General features: G+C 41.5%; 1 protein-coding gene across 1 annotated transcript in view; it reads left to right on the plus strand.

Annotated features, from left to right (window-relative positions):
- The window catches only part of Sorcs1 (sortilin-related VPS10 domain containing receptor 1), a gene marked incomplete at its 5' end in the record, with an annotated part of 503,138 nt that continues 485,229 nt past the window's right edge, over positions 1-17,909 (plus strand). The window contains 1 exon segment of the mRNA XM_013504127.1: positions 1-173. Within this exon segment, the coding sequence (XP_013359581.1) occupies positions 1-173 (173 nt within the window).

Genomic DNA, 17,909 nt, shown 5'->3' on the forward strand with positions numbered 1-17,909 from the left:
GGGCCGCGCCGAAGGACGGAGCGCAGCCCGAGCCCGCGACCCGCGAGCGCGACCCGGACAGAGCGCCCCGCTTCCGAGCGGAGGAGCTGCGGCTGACCAGCACCACGTTCGCGCTGACCGGGGACTCCGCGCACAACCAAGCCATGGTCCACTGGTCCGGCCACAACAGCAGCGTGAGTAGAGCCGGACGCGGGCGAGGGGCGGCCGTGGGGCGGGATGGGGGCGTGCGGGAAATGGGCTTCTGGACTTGGGAGGTTCTGCAGACTGCAGCCTCCCTACCCACATCCCTCCGGAGTTATCTTAGCTCCCGAGAGGCCAGCTCCCACCTCCGTCCCAAGCCAACACCATCAGCATCCTCCCGGAATCCCAAATAAAGCTTGAGACTGAGCAGGCACAGCCCTGTCTACAGTTTCTTTGGTCGCGTTCGTGTGGAACTGAAGACCACGCAAGCAGAAGGGAGCGAAAGTACTCCTAGTGTGGAGAGGAACGGGTTAAATTTCCAGGCCCACTGACATTCCCTCCAGTGACTTTCCCTTTACTGCCTGGACTTCTAAAGCAGCTCCAATACAGTCAAGAAGACTTACATCTGTAAGCTTCTCGCTTTGTGTTGTGCGGAGCTCCTAACCCCTTCCTAGCAAGGGAGAAGGGCTGCAGAGAGCAGTTAGTGTATTCTCCCTTTGGGGAACTAAGGGGGTGCGAGCCTCAGGATAGAAACTCCGGCATCCTCGGCATCCTCCGGCAGCACTAGCAAGTGTGTTTTGAAAGCTGTGGCTTCCCAGCCCATGAAAGAGCAGTTGTTCTGTGGCTTGATCAATCTCGGAAAATCAGATATATCCCAGTAACGACAACCCCTGTTCACTTCGATGCCTGACCACACACAAGAAAGAGCACAGCTTTTCCCTGTGAAGGCAGGAGAGGCACTGCTGGATGCCAGGAGGGGACCCGGGGGGCTTACTGTGCCAGTCCGTGGTCATGTCAGCGCGGGTTTTTGATTTTCCTCAAAGCCTGCGTGTCTGCAGTCTGGGGGGAGTTATTCCGGTTTAAACAGCGCTTAGAAACTTCAATAAGCTGCGGTAGTAGAGAGCAAGATTTCATGGTGATAGCTGAAGCCGATTTTAAAGTGTGGAAAGTTCTCCAGGCTGCCGTTAAGTAAACAAGAACGTGAAAACCAAAGATAAAATGGGAAAAATCCAAATTGCAGCTCCAGGCAGGTGATGGAGATCGTGGTGTTTGTAATATGCACAGCCTCGGCAACTTGGTAGCTTTCGAAATATATTTTGTTGTGCTGACATTGCCAGGAACCTTCCCAAAGAGGTGTCGCTTTAGTGAGTTTTGCTTCTGGTTAGCTTTTTAATGTGAGCAGTTCGAAATACAGCGTGTGATTACGGAGTCCTTGTTTTACAACAAAACACGATACAGGGTACCGAGTATTGATGTTTGTACTGGGAGTGCCAAGAGGGTTTTCCCTCTAAAGCAGTCTTTAGGACAGAGGCTGTGGATTGATTCTGTGGTTCTGGGGAATGATTTGATCAAATAATCGAAGCTGAAATTATTTCTGTTCAAGTTCTGGACACTTTTGCCCTCATCCCTTACGTTAACTATCGTTTCTTTCATATCATAACCATGAAAATTAATACTGCAATCTGAACTTGGATCTTCTAAAACTGAATGAATAGCTTTCATGCATGAATAGCTTTCATGTGCTAAGTGGTTAACTCGGAGCTCTGGCTCTAAGGAGAGGTTTTAATCACGCTATAATCTTAATCCTTGTTGTATGAAGAAGTTAAAGAAACTTTGGGCTCAAGATATTTCTGGCTTTTAATGTAATTCAAGCTGTAAAATATCACTTACCCATTAGACCTGTACTTTAGTTCATCTGTGGGAAGATCTTGGAAAGAGATATAACAGAATACATCTTTGGCAAATTTAACCTCCCTTTAAGAAATGCTCCAAACACTCCCAGCTGTTTTTTTACATATATATTGCTTATGGGTCAGGGCTGAGAACACACCAAGAAATCGGAGATGATGTAGGAAGTAATGAAGGTGGGAGTGTTAAAGGCATGAATACAAAAATCACATTAAGTAATAAGATGCGATTTCTGTTCTCTGAGTCTCTTATTCTGTAGGCATTGAGTTCCCTCCTCATGTCCCTGCCCTACTCATTCCGTGCAACATGTTTTCTTTACTAATGCATATATAGGTAGCAGAGAAAGTGAAATCGGTTGCATCTAGGTCTTCCAGTTCTACCTACCTGCAGGCTCCTAGGACACACAAATGTATTTTAGAGGGAAGGAATTCAGGAAGAAACTTCCTGGGCAGATTTATGAAATGGAAACAGCGGCAGCCTGAGTTTTAGTTTTGCTCGCTTGTGCTCTGACCGTGGCACACTCTGTGTGCTCAGGGAAAGGATTTCCTCATCTGTGAAGTGGGGCCAGTGCCTGAGTGCCCGCCAGGTTAATTACAGAAGGTTATGTGCCAGGAGGTACATAAGAGGGCACTGCCGCTGTGAAGTCCTATGCACCTCTTTGGAATTCTCTCACATCCTCCTAGTGTGCAAAATCTAGTAACCTAAACTGGAGGGCAAGTTTGAGGACCCCCATCTTTTCAGACCTAGAGGTGCTGCCCCGTAAATCCATCCATCAGTCCATTCAGGGACCTAAGTAACATACGTCTTCTAAACCTGTCTCACCTTGAGCTAAAAATTCTGTGCTAAGAGGAGCCTCAGATTACAATATCACCTGCTTTCTAGGTGCAAATGTATGGTAATTATAGGCTGCCTGTCAGACTGCTGAGGGATTCTGGATTGTTCCCACACCTCCTTCCTTTCTCTTTTCTGCCCCCTCAGCTATTGGACTGGTGCAGTTGTGTAAAGACATGACTGTTTGCCTCATCCGTGGGTGTGATGTGATTCTTCCCTACTGAATCTCCTTGCTTGATAGAAGCTGTTGCTAGAGCTGGTAGGACACCTGGGGAATCTTCTGGCATGAAAGGTGCTGGGTATGAATCATTTGTCATGAGCTTGGTGTCATAAGCAAGAACATATTGTTCCTACCCTACTCATCCCAGGCATGCTGTGCCCTGATCTAAATTTATATAGCAAACCTTACAGTGTTAAAAATATAGGTTTGTCTATATATGTGTGGTGTACGTGTTTGTTTCTTATTTCTAAGGAGTTTTAAAGAGATATGCTCATGATCTCTAGGAGATCCTTGATAGGTAGTAAGTAGGTGACAAGTGTTCATATCTCTTTTCCCATTTTTATGCTAGTTAAATTGAATTTGATTACTTTAAGCAAGCACTTTGCCTCTTTCTCGCTGGCAATACTGTTAAAAGAGTCACAGAGAGGTTAATATGGTTCTCATGTGCTTCCTTAGCTTTGTGTGTTCTGAGACTTGATGTTTACCATCCACCCTTAGGGAATGAACTGAGTCCCAGGTAGGGCAGGTAGAGGCCTTACAGTCACCATCTCACTTAGCAGTCAGCGAAGCACCGTGGCTGGTGTTCTCACTGCTGTTCCATGCGAAAGGAAGCACAGGCTCTGGAAGCCTAAAAGAATCACCACGAGGACATCAGTCGGTGGCAGAGAAGAGACCAGCAGCTCGCACAGTCCTCTGACTCCATGGCGCACAGAATGGCTTGCCCATTGGACCTTTAGATAGGATGGAAACACTCAGACCTTTTGGAATCCATATGGCAAGTAAATATACTTTGAGTTAATGTCTGGTGATGTGGCAGGCCCTACTTTACTTGAGAGATCCATCTCCCTGGAGAAGAGCAAGGGCTGCAATGCATCTGGGCATATTGTACTCTTTGCCTTACGTGGTGGTGTGGCCGTTCTCTCTCTATCTGCTTCATCAATACTGAGATGAGGAATCTGCATGTGGTGACTCCATGAGGTGGCCTGGAGTCATTCCCCAGCCAGGTCTGCTTCTCTTCGTGGCTCTCTTCCCATTCCCATTTAGTGACACATCTGGTCTTACAGGGAGGTTGAATATGAACACTTGATTTGGGTATGAATTTTTATGTGTTTTGTCCAAGTCTTTTCTTTATATAAAAAATTGATAAAAGATTTTAGCTTTTTTGAGAAAGCCCCCATCGCTCCTTCACTGATTGGCATTTTGTGTTTTTGATGAGTGCTAATATGATGTGTTTAAATCAAACAGAGTTCAATGGGAATCTTAGTTCTCCTACTCACCAGCACATCATCTTGAGCAAGACACTAAACTCTGATCCTCAGTCTCCTCACAGGAAATACGGTGATAGATGTTGTCTTCAGGTATTTTTTTTTCCCTGAAGATTAGGCAGCATGTGCATAAAGTGCCCTGTACAGAGTAAGTCCTCAGTAAATGCTATTTTTTTTTTGTCCTTGCTGTTGTTTGTTTGTTTTAAGGCAAAGAAAAAGTTTTCTGCTGGTATTTGAGAATTTTGGATTATAGTTCTGGCTATATAGAAAACTTAGATATTTAGTCATAGCTTGTTGAAATTTTGTGACCTCAATTTCATCCTCTGAGATACGACACTACTAGGCTGGAATACCACTGTGTTCCCCTTCGTATTAAAATTAAGACTTCGTTCAACCTTCAGGCATTGCACACCTCCTACTTCTAAGTCATGTGTCAGGCTGGGTGCTACGCAGAGGTGACACAGCGACCTATGCCTTTGACCCTTTATAAGTAAGCAAACCTTTTATTTTATGTGCTTTTTCCTTTTCATACACTTTGCATGCAGGTCTGCTTATGGGAAGTCAAGGAGTTTGAGACGAGGCACATACTCATTTCAACCTGAGCACGAAGATTTGCAACAAAAACCAGTAAGTTAGATTGGTTATACCAGGCTTTATGTTACAGAGCGTACTGCTGTCTTTGGACCAACAGTGTGTGTGGGTGGGGGGTGGGGGATGATGTGAAATTATGAACAAATTAGACATTAAATGGGATTTTCTAGAGAAGTGACAGGACAGTTGACTAAGAACTATCTCCACAGCCTTTTAAAGTAGAAACTTGGAAAGTCCGAGGCTAGGCTGTAGAAACACCTGGAATAATTGAATTTACTTATCTGAAAAATAATTGCCAGATATAACTAATGGTTGCCATGTGCCAGGATTATGTTAAGAACTTCTGCACATGCTTATTAAACTTCTAGCACTTGTCAGTTTCTGGTATAGGGATATTTGTGTATGGTACACAAAGATGAAATAATCCCCACCATCAAAGTGCTTTGTCTGGTAAGGAAAGAATCCTCTAAGAGAGAACAGGAGATCTGTGTCCTGGGAAGGCCAGACCTGCTATAGGAGTTCAGAGGAGGGCTGGACAGTTCGTTGCAGGGATGGTCTCCAAACTCCATTGAAAAGTAGATGCTTCAACTGAACTTGAATAATACAGAAAATGTTACAAACCAGTTGGAGATGATGATATGAAAGCTTTGAATGGATAATGGTTAAGAGAAACACATTACTATCTAGATGCAGCAAATTAGCCTACTTTAAAGAAAAGCTGTATTTAACTAAGGATTTAATCTTATAAATAGCTTCAGAATTATGATTTCAGCCAAAAATATACCCATCAATCTTGCAGCAAGTTAGGGTATATTCCAAGTCCTCTAAGGAAATAAAACCCTATGTGGTCATTGAGAGATATGACTGTTTTTCTTTGTACATGAAATCTCAGCTACAATTGTCATTGCTTCATTTTACCTTGGCATTTTCCATGTATAGTTTTCACAAAAGAATTTTCTTTTGTGTCAATTCTTGGTCAGGGGAATCACTTTCCAGATCAGCCTGTCAATGTATGTAAAATAATTGTCTTTTTGTGTATGTCTCGATGTTGTCCTTCACCTCTGGATGGAGAATTTGGAAAGTACATCTCTTTCTCCCTGAGGGGAAGCCAGCCAAACGCTGTCTCTGCAGTGGCCGAAAGGGATGGCAGAGAAGAGCTGTGTAAGGTTGAGGTGGGGCCAGGTGGTAGAGAAGCATAATGTCTGTTTTTGGGAAGCTCATACTCTGCTTAGTTCAGGCCAATGGGCTAGTCGAATGTTGGAAGAAACAAACCTTACTGTGCAAGGCCTATAGGGAAAAAAACCCCAGAAATCTTTTTTATAATGTGGATGGGGAAGAAAAAGGATGTGAATGCTCTGTAGGAAATTTTACATGAAATTTTCTAAGCTTATAGAAGATATTGTGTTTATTTCTCTAGTACTTGTGAATGTTGTCATACCACTTTAGACCAGCTATGGTCCTTTATTCTTTTTGCAAAATGTTTCAGTTTTCAAAGATTGGAATGTTACTTTCATTACTTCAGTTTTATTCTTGCCACAATTCTTTGAGATGGGAAAGACAAATAGCACCTGGATTTCTCAGAAAAGGGAGCCAAGGTGTTGCTCTTAAGCAGGTCATTTAATGCATGGAGAAGGCCAGAGACATTTGCTCACCCTGTACGACTGTTGCTTGATTTAATGCATCACAGGCAGGTGTTAGACCACAGCTGCAGGTCCCATGCACCTGTGTCCCTAGGATTTGCCATTGTGTGAAGATATGTGGATGTTGGCTATGGGGCCCCTAAGGTTTGGGTTCAGCTGTTCAGGTTGTTTGTCCTGGGCTGCAGATCACGTGGCTACATGAAAAGTCATGCTTTTTTCTGACGGATGATGAGACTTGCTGGGAGTGAGGTTTCCAGATATGAACTAGCTACCATATTGGTTCTGCTGCTAGTAGAATTCTAAGATGAGATTACTTGTGACTGGGATTTTTGCCATAAGAGATTAGAGGAAAATAGGTGTATAGCTATGTCTTCCTTTCTCTAGTTGTCTTATGCAGGTGAAATCTAATTAAAGATAATATTAAGGGTGGCCTCAGTCAAGGGAACCTCGAGTGTCACATTTCAAAGCAGCAGTACAGTGAAGGAGTGCTGATTGATACTAATGGGATTTCCTGCTCAAGAATTAAAGGGAGTCACCAGCTACCACTTTTCCTTTCTCTCTTTTAACTTTTGGAGGAAGGGAGCAAAGGAGAGTGTGCTGAATACTCACAACAGCTGCCTTTATACACCTAAGGCCCATTGTTGGTCACAGAAGGCTGTCTTAATAACAACATGAACACCTGCAATTTCTTTTTTTTTGTTGTTTTTTTTGTTTTTTCTCTGGTACCGGGAACCGAACTCACGACCTTGCGCTTGCCAGGCAGGGGCTTTTGCCGCTGAGCTAAATCCCCAGCCCCCAACACCTGCAATTTCATGAACAGCTTCTCAGGAAGGATGGTCTGAGCCGTCACCACATTGTTTCGCTAAGACCTCCTCACACTTCACAAAACAAGTGTCATTATCGTCATTCTAAAGTTGTGAAAGTTCAGGCATAAAGGAGTTCAAGAAAGTCGCCTAGCTGAGAGTTTGTTTTTGACCTTCTTGGCTACAAAACTCTGGAACATGCATTCTACTAGCCCTTACTGGCTCTTTGTATCGACTTAATTTTGAGTTTCTGTTATGAGAACTTCCAAGTCAGGGAAGAGCAGTGGTAAGGAATGAGTGATGTATTTGAGGGCTCTCCCTTCTGCAGCAGCCTATTTGCAGGTACTGACCTACGACATTTACTTGGAAACAAGTTGCTCCAGAATGCAGTTCCCTTGGGCTTAGTGATACACATTCTCCTGTTATTGTGGGAGGATACGTGGGATGTCCTGCTCGGTTTCTCTCTGCTAGCTAATGACCCCAGAATGACAGTGTGGACTACTTGTATGCTTTTTAAAGAAAGTGATAATAAGATCATGTTATCAGACAACCAGCTAATCATGTTGTGCCCTGGAGCCAAGGGATTGATGCCTGTAGTTATGTTCCCTTAACCAGAGTAGCAGAGGCTGCAGAGAAACAAAATCGTGGGACGTCCATCCTTCTGCTCCAGGGCCTGAGCGAGGGGAGGTAGGAGTTGGTGTTAAAAGTGACAGGTCTTTCCCTTACCTCAGCAGTTCCCACTAGATATTCTTGATCACTATCATTAAAGGGAAAAAGGCTATTTTAAGTATGCTCAACATCCTGGTTTAGAGTCCTCTGCAGCCCTCCTTGTCCTCATTTACATTTCACTGCAGTGGTGGGGAGATTCTTAACTGCACAGCAGGAGGTTCTCTCATGGGCCCCTGGGGCAGCACTTCCCAAAGCCCTGCCCTCATGAGACTCACTGTGAAATTCACTGATGGGAGCAGGACCCAGGAACCCTTACATGTTACAAGCGCCCTATAAGATTTTTAGGATCACTCAAGTTTGAAAGTCATTTCGTTAAGATTTATGCATGAGCTTTAGGGTCCATGAAGGCCTGTCGTTTTCTGCACAATTTCAGTTCTGTGTTAATATGCATTGTTTCCCCTGGTAGAGCTGAGGTCTATAGCTTTCATTAGCTGCTCAATGGAAACAGTAACTCCCAACTGTAAAGAACTGGTGCCAGGCTCTGCAGAGCATATGGGGCAGCACATGGTCTCCAGGTAACTGTCCTTCATTGTATCCTGGGAAGTCATTATCCATACAACCAGGAGACAATGTTCCTTACGCGACAAAAAGAATACATGTATTAAAATACAGCACGCTACTCAGTAATTAGTTTAACTTCTCACTTGAGCGATCTACTAGCAATTAACTTTGTAGCTCTGAGCCTTACTTTTCTCTCAGTAATATGAAAGTACGAACTATACACTTTTTCCACCACTGCTTGACGGTGAAAAAAACAGGATGGGTATAAAATGCTTAACACTGTGTTTGTGATAATTAACTTGATACAGACTTATAAAAGAAACAATTGAATCTGATGCTGGCAAAAAAGATTGTTTTTACAAAAGGGGTGGAGGGGAAGGGAAGGAAAAAATATTGAGGTGTGGTATGCACACGCACCAGTTCTCCACAACAAATGTATTATTATGCATTGCCAACATGTGCTAATAAAAATTTTAAAAATTAAAAGCAATATTTATAGTAGGATCTGATGTATGATAAGCAATGGATAAAGATTTGCTGTTAGTATTATTATCATCATGAATATTTTAATATTGGTTCTAACATGAATAGTGCTCAAGAACGGCCTATTAAAAATATTCGCAGTACGTTGCTCATGTTACCACTTCCCTTTCTACATTTATTTTCTCTCACTCCCGTTCTGTTACTTTATAATGAAAGGCTGCCACTGGCCTTACCCTTATGACATCTCTGTCAACATCTCTAGCTGTTTATACAAAATACTTGCTTAATAAATATTTACTGTATAATTTTCTATTACTTAAAGGAAGTCTGACTTTTCATGAGGTACAGACAAGCTATGACCTTGCACAAATGTGCTGTAGAATATTGAGGCCATTAAAAGATCAATTATAAAAGTACATATTTTGAATACCAGAAAGGTGAAGAAAAAAATTACTAAACAGTACAGCCCAAGCTCCGTGAAGTCAGAGATTCTCTCTCTCTCTCTCCCTCCCTGCTCCTCTCTCTCTTTCTCTCTCTCTGTATACACACATATATGTGTGTGTGTATATATATATGTACATATCCCTAGCAATATGCCTGGACCTAGTAGGGCTTAATACTTTTTAAAACCATCATATGCTGTAAAATAATTATATTTTATATGGTTTCAAATGTGTGTGATTATCATGAATGTTGGAATTGCAAATATCTATTTTTTATTGTCAATAAACATGTACCTTATACTGCTTGAGTTATTTTTTAAAAGTTATTTCAAAATGGAAAAACATAAGAGAAAACAACCAAGTTTGTGAACTTGGCCTCATTAGCACTGAGCTTGAAGCAGCTAAAACTGGATAAAGCGCTCACATCCGCATTGTCTGCTTGGCTTCTAACCTGTTGTTGGGAGATAGTGCAGGACTTGGGTTGTGCAGCAGCTGGGCTGCCTGGGCTTTTGTTTATCATCCCCTTTGTTGATTCTAGTGAGCAATATATTGGAGTGTAATTTCACTGAAATGACTAAGTATCCCAGAAATTCTAGTGACCTCTATTTCCCCACTGTGCACGATGTATTTCAATTTAAATCTCAGTGTCTGTCTTGGTCTCCATCTCTACATGATAGTTATGCATATGAATTCATACATTCTAAACATGTGCATCTATGCATTTGTATATATTCAACCAACATGAGTCCCAAAAATAAAGATTCTGAAAAGTTAAATGTTAGATATTGTTTAAGGTCATGTTACGGCTATCTGCTGACTGAGAGCTGGGTGGAAGAACTCGTCCAGAACAAGTAGAGAGAAAAGAAAAAAAAGATAGGGCTGGGGATATAGCTCAGTGGTAGAAGCACTTGCCTGGCAAGCACAGGGTCCTGAGTTTGATCCCCAGTACAGCAAAAAAAAAAAAAAGTAATAAAAAGAGATAGGGAGGGAAAGAGCAGGGAGAGAGAGAGAGAAGGAGAGACATGAATTTTATATAATGTGTAAAGGGTGATCAGAGATCAAGACAGACTGAAGCAGTCTGAGGAAGACATGGAAAAAGATAAGAGACACAGAGATCGTAGAGGAAGACAGAGACAGATAAAGACAGAGTGGTGATGGAGACATGCAGACACACTGAGAAAATCACAAAGAATAAGACATGACAATGAGAGAGGAAAAATGTCATTGCATAGAAAAAAACCTGTGGCATTCAGGTCATAAAAAGTGCGAAGCAGATCTGTGTCCTAAGGCAACTGCACTGTTTCAGTTTTGCAGTTTTGCTGGTCTTCTGCTTTGAGGGATTTTGCACCCAGCCACCTCAAGAGTTTAGCAGAAGCCACCCTTGGTGCACGTGTGACCACTTTGAGAGCAGTGTAGGTAGGTTAGCTGGGGTGGTAGACAAGCATGCATACACTGTTTATGCGATGTTAAAGCCACCGAAGAGTGATTTCTTTTGCAAAGTGGGACTGCTGGTCAAGATAGTGGAAAGACAACTTTTCCCTTTATAGTAGTCTGTGCTGTTTTGCATTTTTAACATAGGCATCCATTTCTCTAACAACAAAAATACTGAAACGTGTTTTAAGTGGGTGTTGTGTCAGTGCTGTGCTGAGAGCTGGAAATACAAAGTGGAATAAGACATGATCTTTACCCTTGAGGGTGCACATCCTGGTGGAGACTGACAGATGCATAAACACGTAAATTGCAGTTTGGGGTGAGAAGCCCGGAATAGCTGTAGTAGGGTTTTGTAAAGTGTTATGAAGCAAGGTGGAGTAGGGGGCGGCTAATCTTGCCTGCAAGAGGGAGGGTAGGATGTGAAGGGCAGTGACATTTCAGCTGGGGCTTTGTATGGGGTTAGCGTTCTGCAGACAGAGTGGGGCTGTGTAGGAAGAGAGGCCGTGTGAGCCCGTTTTTGACTGTGCCTCGGGTTTGGGTTTGTCTTAGGTCGTTCCCACAGTCAGCAAGCTGTCACTGTGCTGGCCCGTGCTTCTCCATCATCTCAGGGCCCACTATTTGGGACCAAGGCCAACAGGATTTTACAGATTAGACTTCCCATTTTAGAATTTTCTGTTCAGTTATTTGCCTCAAACTAGACAAAATGAATCATATTTCCCAAGAGATAAAGTGTTCCCTGAAATCTCACACACGTACAGACAATTGTGCGGGCCTGTGCCCACGCTCACACACATAGCACCATTTAAACGCATTGCCGTCTCATCTCTTCACTGTGAAATTTGACTAGCTAAACAGTGGTGGGATCTCTCCCTCATTATTCTGTATATTTCTGGTATTAAAGAGTTAAAGGTGGTATTTATGTCATTCTCTTGGACTTGCTTCCTAAATCAATATGGAGGATTGAGTGTATCAGGACAAGTTAGTCCACACTTACTAATGGTCAACACATTTTTGGAGTGTCATTTTTAAAACAGTCAGGCCATGTGATAGAGTATTCCACGTTAATGTTATCCATGCTAATTTGTTATGCCTTGCAAGTAGGGGACAGCATACATAAATTAATCATATAAGAAATTCGCACAATATCAGCTTAGCTTTTAATTCATAGACCAGTTTTTCCTCCTCTACTTTCTTATTTTTGGTATGGGGAATCAAACTCAGGACCTTGCGCTTGCCAGGCAGATACTTGTGCCACTGAGCTGTATCCCCAGTCCATCCATCTACCTTCTAAATAAATGGAAAAGCAGAAACAGGGGAGCTCGGGAGAAGAGGCCCACCCAGAGGCTGAAGGAGCATGTTCTCCCATGACAAACTGTTACGTCTGTGGCCTTCAGACTCTGCCCTTCACTCTCACATAACTCTTAAGACAAACTGCTGCTTGAGATGATACCTCAAGATCCAGGTACAGTTGGGGTTATTGTGACTTAGGAATTTTTTGCCTAACACTTTCTGCTGTTATAGCAAATAATCAGCTCAGGAATTTCATCATTTTAAGGCAAAGTGGCTGGGGAACAAGCTGTCCACCTGATGTGGAATACATCCTAAGATACATAAATGACTTTCCCAAAGAGTAGGCATGATCTCCTTTCTGATCACTACAGCCCTGGTTTACTTTCCAAGATGAGTCGCTCCTTGTTAGTCATTTACTTTAGATTAAAATCTTAGGGAAAAGGAGAAGGAGTAAAACTCCCCTCCCCAACTTTACAAGCACGTACTTCTTACTCAACCTCAATGTAGGCTTCAGAAGTATCTCTAATGAGTATATCAGGAAATAAAGTAATTCATTTTTCTGTTGAAGGTGGGATTTGAGGTAGTTTAAGGTAAAGTTCAGCAAATTACAGCACACGGGACAATTCTGTCCTTCCACCTGTTTTGGTATGGCTCACAGCTAAGAGTGTTGTCTGCATTTTTAAATGGCTGGAAAAGTCAAAACAAGAGTGATATTTTGTGCACATGAAAATTATTTGATATAAATTCTATCAGAACACAGCTGTGTGCTTTCATTTACATACTGAGTATGGCTGCTTTTGTGCTGCTGCAACAACAAAGTTGAGTAGTTGTGACAGGCACTCTATAGCCCATTAGCCTAAAGTGTTTATTCTCTGACACTTCACAGGGAAAGTTTGTCAGCCCCTGACTTAGGGGATTGGAGAGCATGTGAGCAGTGAGACACAATGGAGATCCTGTGGTTGTCATTTGCATGCCGACTTGACAGTGATCCTTCGACCTTGGCTTTCTTGCCTAAAAGGCATACACACTCCCGACCACTGCAGATTCCCAGTCACAAAGTGCGCCATTCATGCTCGGTTCCTGTTCTTTTGCTCATGCTGCTGCTTCTCCTGCAAACTTATTCTGCATGTTAAATCCCTCTCATTCTTTAGGGCCTCATTTGGATATCACCTCCATTCGGGTGAATTTTCCAGTAGTCCCAAGAAGAATGAATAACTAAGATGTGATCTGATGTGCCAGGTCGCTCTCTCTTTGCCTCCTTCCAAGCACGAAGCAATCCTGTGGTTCATGTTCTAATTATCGGTGAGCACCTTGAGGGCAGGGCTCCGTTTCGTTCATTTTTGTAAGTCTGTAGATGGCACGTAGGAGGTGCTTAATACCTCCTGTGTTTTTTCAGAACCCTGGAACAGAATAAGATCATTTATTTGCTTCTTGTGGTATAGAAGATAAATGGTCAGCGTTGATATACTTTAAAATGAGCTGCCTAGAGATTTTTCACTGTCCTGATTCATGAGGTATAAACTATCTGGGTTGCTGCATCCCAAACTGCTCTGGGAAACTGGTCCAAATTTAGACAGAGAGGAAGAGGAAAAGAGTGAGAGAGAAGCCTACATTCAGACAAAATAAATAAAACTGCCTTGGAAGCCACAGCTTCCCTGTAGCAGAAGGGGCTAAGATGCATTTCAGAGAAGCCTGCTACTCCACCTGCCAGGAAGAGATGATGGCTGGTCAAGGCTAGCATTGCCTCAGGCCTGAGGGAGAAAATAACTACATGCTCCTCACTTAGGTATCTAAATTGAGAACCAGCCCCCATGGTAGAAAGTCAGGCAGGGCCATTATGTTCAAGAAACGATGAGGACATACTGCATTGTGAGATAGGGAGAAAAAAATTACATTTATGATAATGGACTGAACTGAAAGCAGGGTGGAAAATGAGAAAAAAGAGATATGGATTAAATCTAAATTTTCTTTCTGGCACATGTGCCTGAAGGGATAGACTGGGAGTTAGTGGGCAATCCAGCTATGAGAGTTTCAATTAAAGGTGGGAAAGACTGCTAATTGCTGAAGCTCAAGCAATAGTTTAATAAAATAATAACCAACTTATTGGGTGATTACTATATAGCAGGCACAATTTGAGGTTATACCCATATCAACAACCAAAGGAATGATTCCCTAGAATTTTTTTATTCCCTAGAAATGATTATGAATTGTACTGTTCTTAGCACAATAGGAAGTAGGTAGGTCATTATTCCCCCAAAATCTAAGTTAAAGTGCCTCATCTAACTTGACAGGTCAAGCAACTCTCCCAAGGTCACGTAGATAGCATGTAGTGAAGAATTGGAAGCCCTGGTCTAAAACCCTGGAGAGAAAGGCTTCAGGCAGCTAGGGTTTGAAAAGCTTAACTCTTATCCATTGTATTCTGCAGCATTTAGAACATTATTGTCTTCAGATAACCTCAAAGTTTCTGGTATTTAATACTGTTAAGTGCGTCATATGTGTCAGGCATAACCAGGTATAGAAGAGTCATTCACAGTGCAACCCTGTAGCAGTGCTGACCCCCCATGAATTTAAGTTGTGGTTTTCCAACCACTGTCCCTATTTAACGTTTGAGAGGGTATAATCTCCACTCCATTCGGATGGTAGACTTCTGCCAACTCTAAGCCTGACTTCTTGTTAAGGAGTTAATTGACAAATATGAGGGGAATGAGGATTTTTAGCCAACAGGTAGAATGCTAGTTTTCATGATTAAAATAGTGTAGAAATGCATTCACAGAAATCTGTGTCAACGGAGTCCTAAAGGCTTAGGTTTCCTTTACCATGAGTATTAGTGAATTCGTATTTGTGGAAACAGGTACGTTAGGAAGGACATTTGTACACGTTCACATAGGCTCTCCTCCTGCCTCTACATCCACGTTGTCAACTAGACTCATGCCTACACCTGGATAATTTCATTTAGTGTCAGTGCTTTGTACTCAGTTTTTAAAAACCTAGTGTGAACCTTTTCAGTTTTTATTTTTCATTGGCACATGTCTGAAGCACACAGTGATCTCATTCCCTGTGGGCAGTTAGTCTGTGGCCATAGCACAGCTCCATTCTTCCCCATCAGTGGGTCCACCTCCCTTCTGAAAAGATTATCTTCCTGTTTCTGATTATCTATCTTTTATTTTGCTCAGAATTTATGTTTTGGATTTCTTATCTAAGAGAAACCATAGAATAGATCCTTAAGCGTGGGTGTCTCATTTATTTCACTGAACGTTATAATCTTAGGGTTCATCCATTGTCCTACAGATAACTCAGGTTTATCCTTGTTTATGGCTGTTTAGTGCTGCACTGATGCCAGCCGATTATCTTTATCCATTCACCTGCTGATGGGCATATAGGCCACGTCCAGGATTTAGCTATTATGAATTGTGCTGCTAATAAACACGGGTATACATGCATCACTGTAATATGTGTTTAACTCTTTCAGGGAATTTCAAAGTTTAGATTTTGAGGAATCTCTATAATCATTTCCATAGTGGTTGTACTGCTTTACATTCCCATCAACAGTGTACAAGTATTCCTTTTTCCATCTAAGCCTGACTTTTCTTTTTATTGATTTCTTGATGAGAGGCATTCTCTGTAGGGTAAGGTGGAATTTCAGTGTTGTCTAAATTTGCATTTCTTTAATGACCAGGGATGCTGAATGCTTTTCATCTATTTATTGGCCATCTGGACTTCTTCTGGGAAGTGTCTGCTCATTTCAGTTGCCCATGTTGTTATTGGGTCTTTTATTTTGTGAGGTCTAATTTTTTAAATTCTTTATATATTCTAGGTATTAGTCCTCTGTCCAAGAAATAGCTGACTATTTTCTTCCCCATTATGTTGTTGTCTCTTCATTCTATTTGGTGTTTTCTTTACTATGTAGAAACTTTTTACTGTGAGGTAATTCCATTTCTTGGTTCTTGATGTTAATTCTTGTGCAGTGGGGATTCTGCTGAAGAAGTTCTTGCCTGTGCCTATGAGCTGGAGAGTTTTACTGAATTTATCTTCTAACAGATTAAAAGTTTCTATTTTAACACTTAGATCTCTGATCTATTCTGATTTTAGTTTTGTAGATGGCGAGATATGTGAGTCTAGGCTGAAAACCATATATTAACACATTCACAAAGGGACTGTAACACACGAATGTTCCATTGTGTGTCTTGTACCAATCAATGGGCCTGCACCATGCCGCCTGATGAGAGAGTTATGCGTGTATCACACATGGTTCAAGCCAGTGGGGATCTGTTAAAGAGGCTGTCTCTTTTGTCTAGAACATGTAAAGAATTAAAAAGAGTCAGGCCCCCCAAATTCAAAGACTCAATCCAAAAATTGGCATCTGAGATGAATACACACTTCTCAGATGAAGAAACATTAATGGCAAATAAGTATATGAAAAAATGTTCAACATCATTGGTCATTCAAGAAATGCAAATTAAAACAACACTGAAATTCCATGTCACCCTAGAAAGAATGGCTGTCATCAGGAAATCAACCAAGAAAAATGCTAGAGGGGGTGTGGGGGAAAAGGAACCCTTCTCCACTGCTGGTGGGAGTGCAGACTGGTGCAATCACTGTGGAAATCAGTGCGGAGATTCCTTACAAAAGTAAGATTAGAAATCCCACTTAATCCAGCTATTCCCCTGCTGGATATTTTCCCAGAATAATTAAATATATCATACCGCAGTGATATATGTGCACCCATATTTATAGCAGCACAGTTTGTAATAGCTAAATCTTGGAAACAATCCGAATGCCCATCAACAGAGGAATGGATAAAAAAGATGTGGTACTGTTATACAATGGAGTATTACTCAGCTATAAAAAGATCAACTTGAGGCTTTTATAGGCAAATGGATGCAACCATACTCACTAGTGAAATAAATCAGACCCACATGTGTAAACATCATATTGTCTCCCTAGAGTAAGAACCTGAAAGAGTAAATAAAACCCAAAACATACAATAGATATTATAAAAGGGAAAGAAATTGCTCAAAAGAATGAACAACTTGGATAAGGGAAAGGAGAAAAAGAAAGAAGAGAATATCTATCTATCTATCTATCTATCTATATATATATATAGATAGATATAGATATAGATGGATAGATAGATAGCTGGGATAATTGTACTGCTGATATCTAGTGGCAAGGAAAGTTAAGCTCAATTTTTTCTGACCAATTTTGCATGCATATATCTGGTAATCTGCAAAACTACTTTGAAGACAACAATACATATTATAACAATTATTGTTTAATTCCTACCATTTTTTTAGTGAAACTTTGTATTGTTGCTAATATTTTAAAATATTTTTTATTATTGTTTATTCTCTGTAATGGTTTGATCAGTCTTGCATTCTTGCATCTGGTAATCTGAGCAACTTCGTTGAGGATAAATATATAATGTAACAACCACTGTTAATTCCTGTCACTTTATTTTGAAACTCTGTCATTTTTACTGTTTTTGTCCATGTTGTTGTTTTGTTATTGGTATTTATTCTCTTTAAAAGAAAAACATAAACTTAAAAAAGAGGCTACCTTTCTCTAGTATGACTTTGGATCCTTTGTCATAGGAATCTGGGATTGATGGCTGAATCTGGGGTTGGTTCGGCATCCTGTATTTTGTTTCATTGATTCACGCTTCTGTTTTTGTGCCACTACCATGCTGTTTTATTACTGTTGCTTTGTAACATAACTTCATATCTGGGATTGTGATGCCTCTGGCTTTGTGTTTTTGTTACCCAGGGTTGCTTTTGCTATTCTGGGTCTCCTCTGATCCCATATGCTTTTTAGGT

This window comes from Chinchilla lanigera, unplaced genomic scaffold (genome assembly GCF_000276665.1).
Source record: "Chinchilla lanigera isolate Chin_1 unplaced genomic scaffold, ChiLan1.0 scaffold00084, whole genome shotgun sequence".
Classification (NCBI taxonomy): domain Eukaryota; kingdom Metazoa; phylum Chordata; class Mammalia; order Rodentia; family Chinchillidae; genus Chinchilla; species Chinchilla lanigera.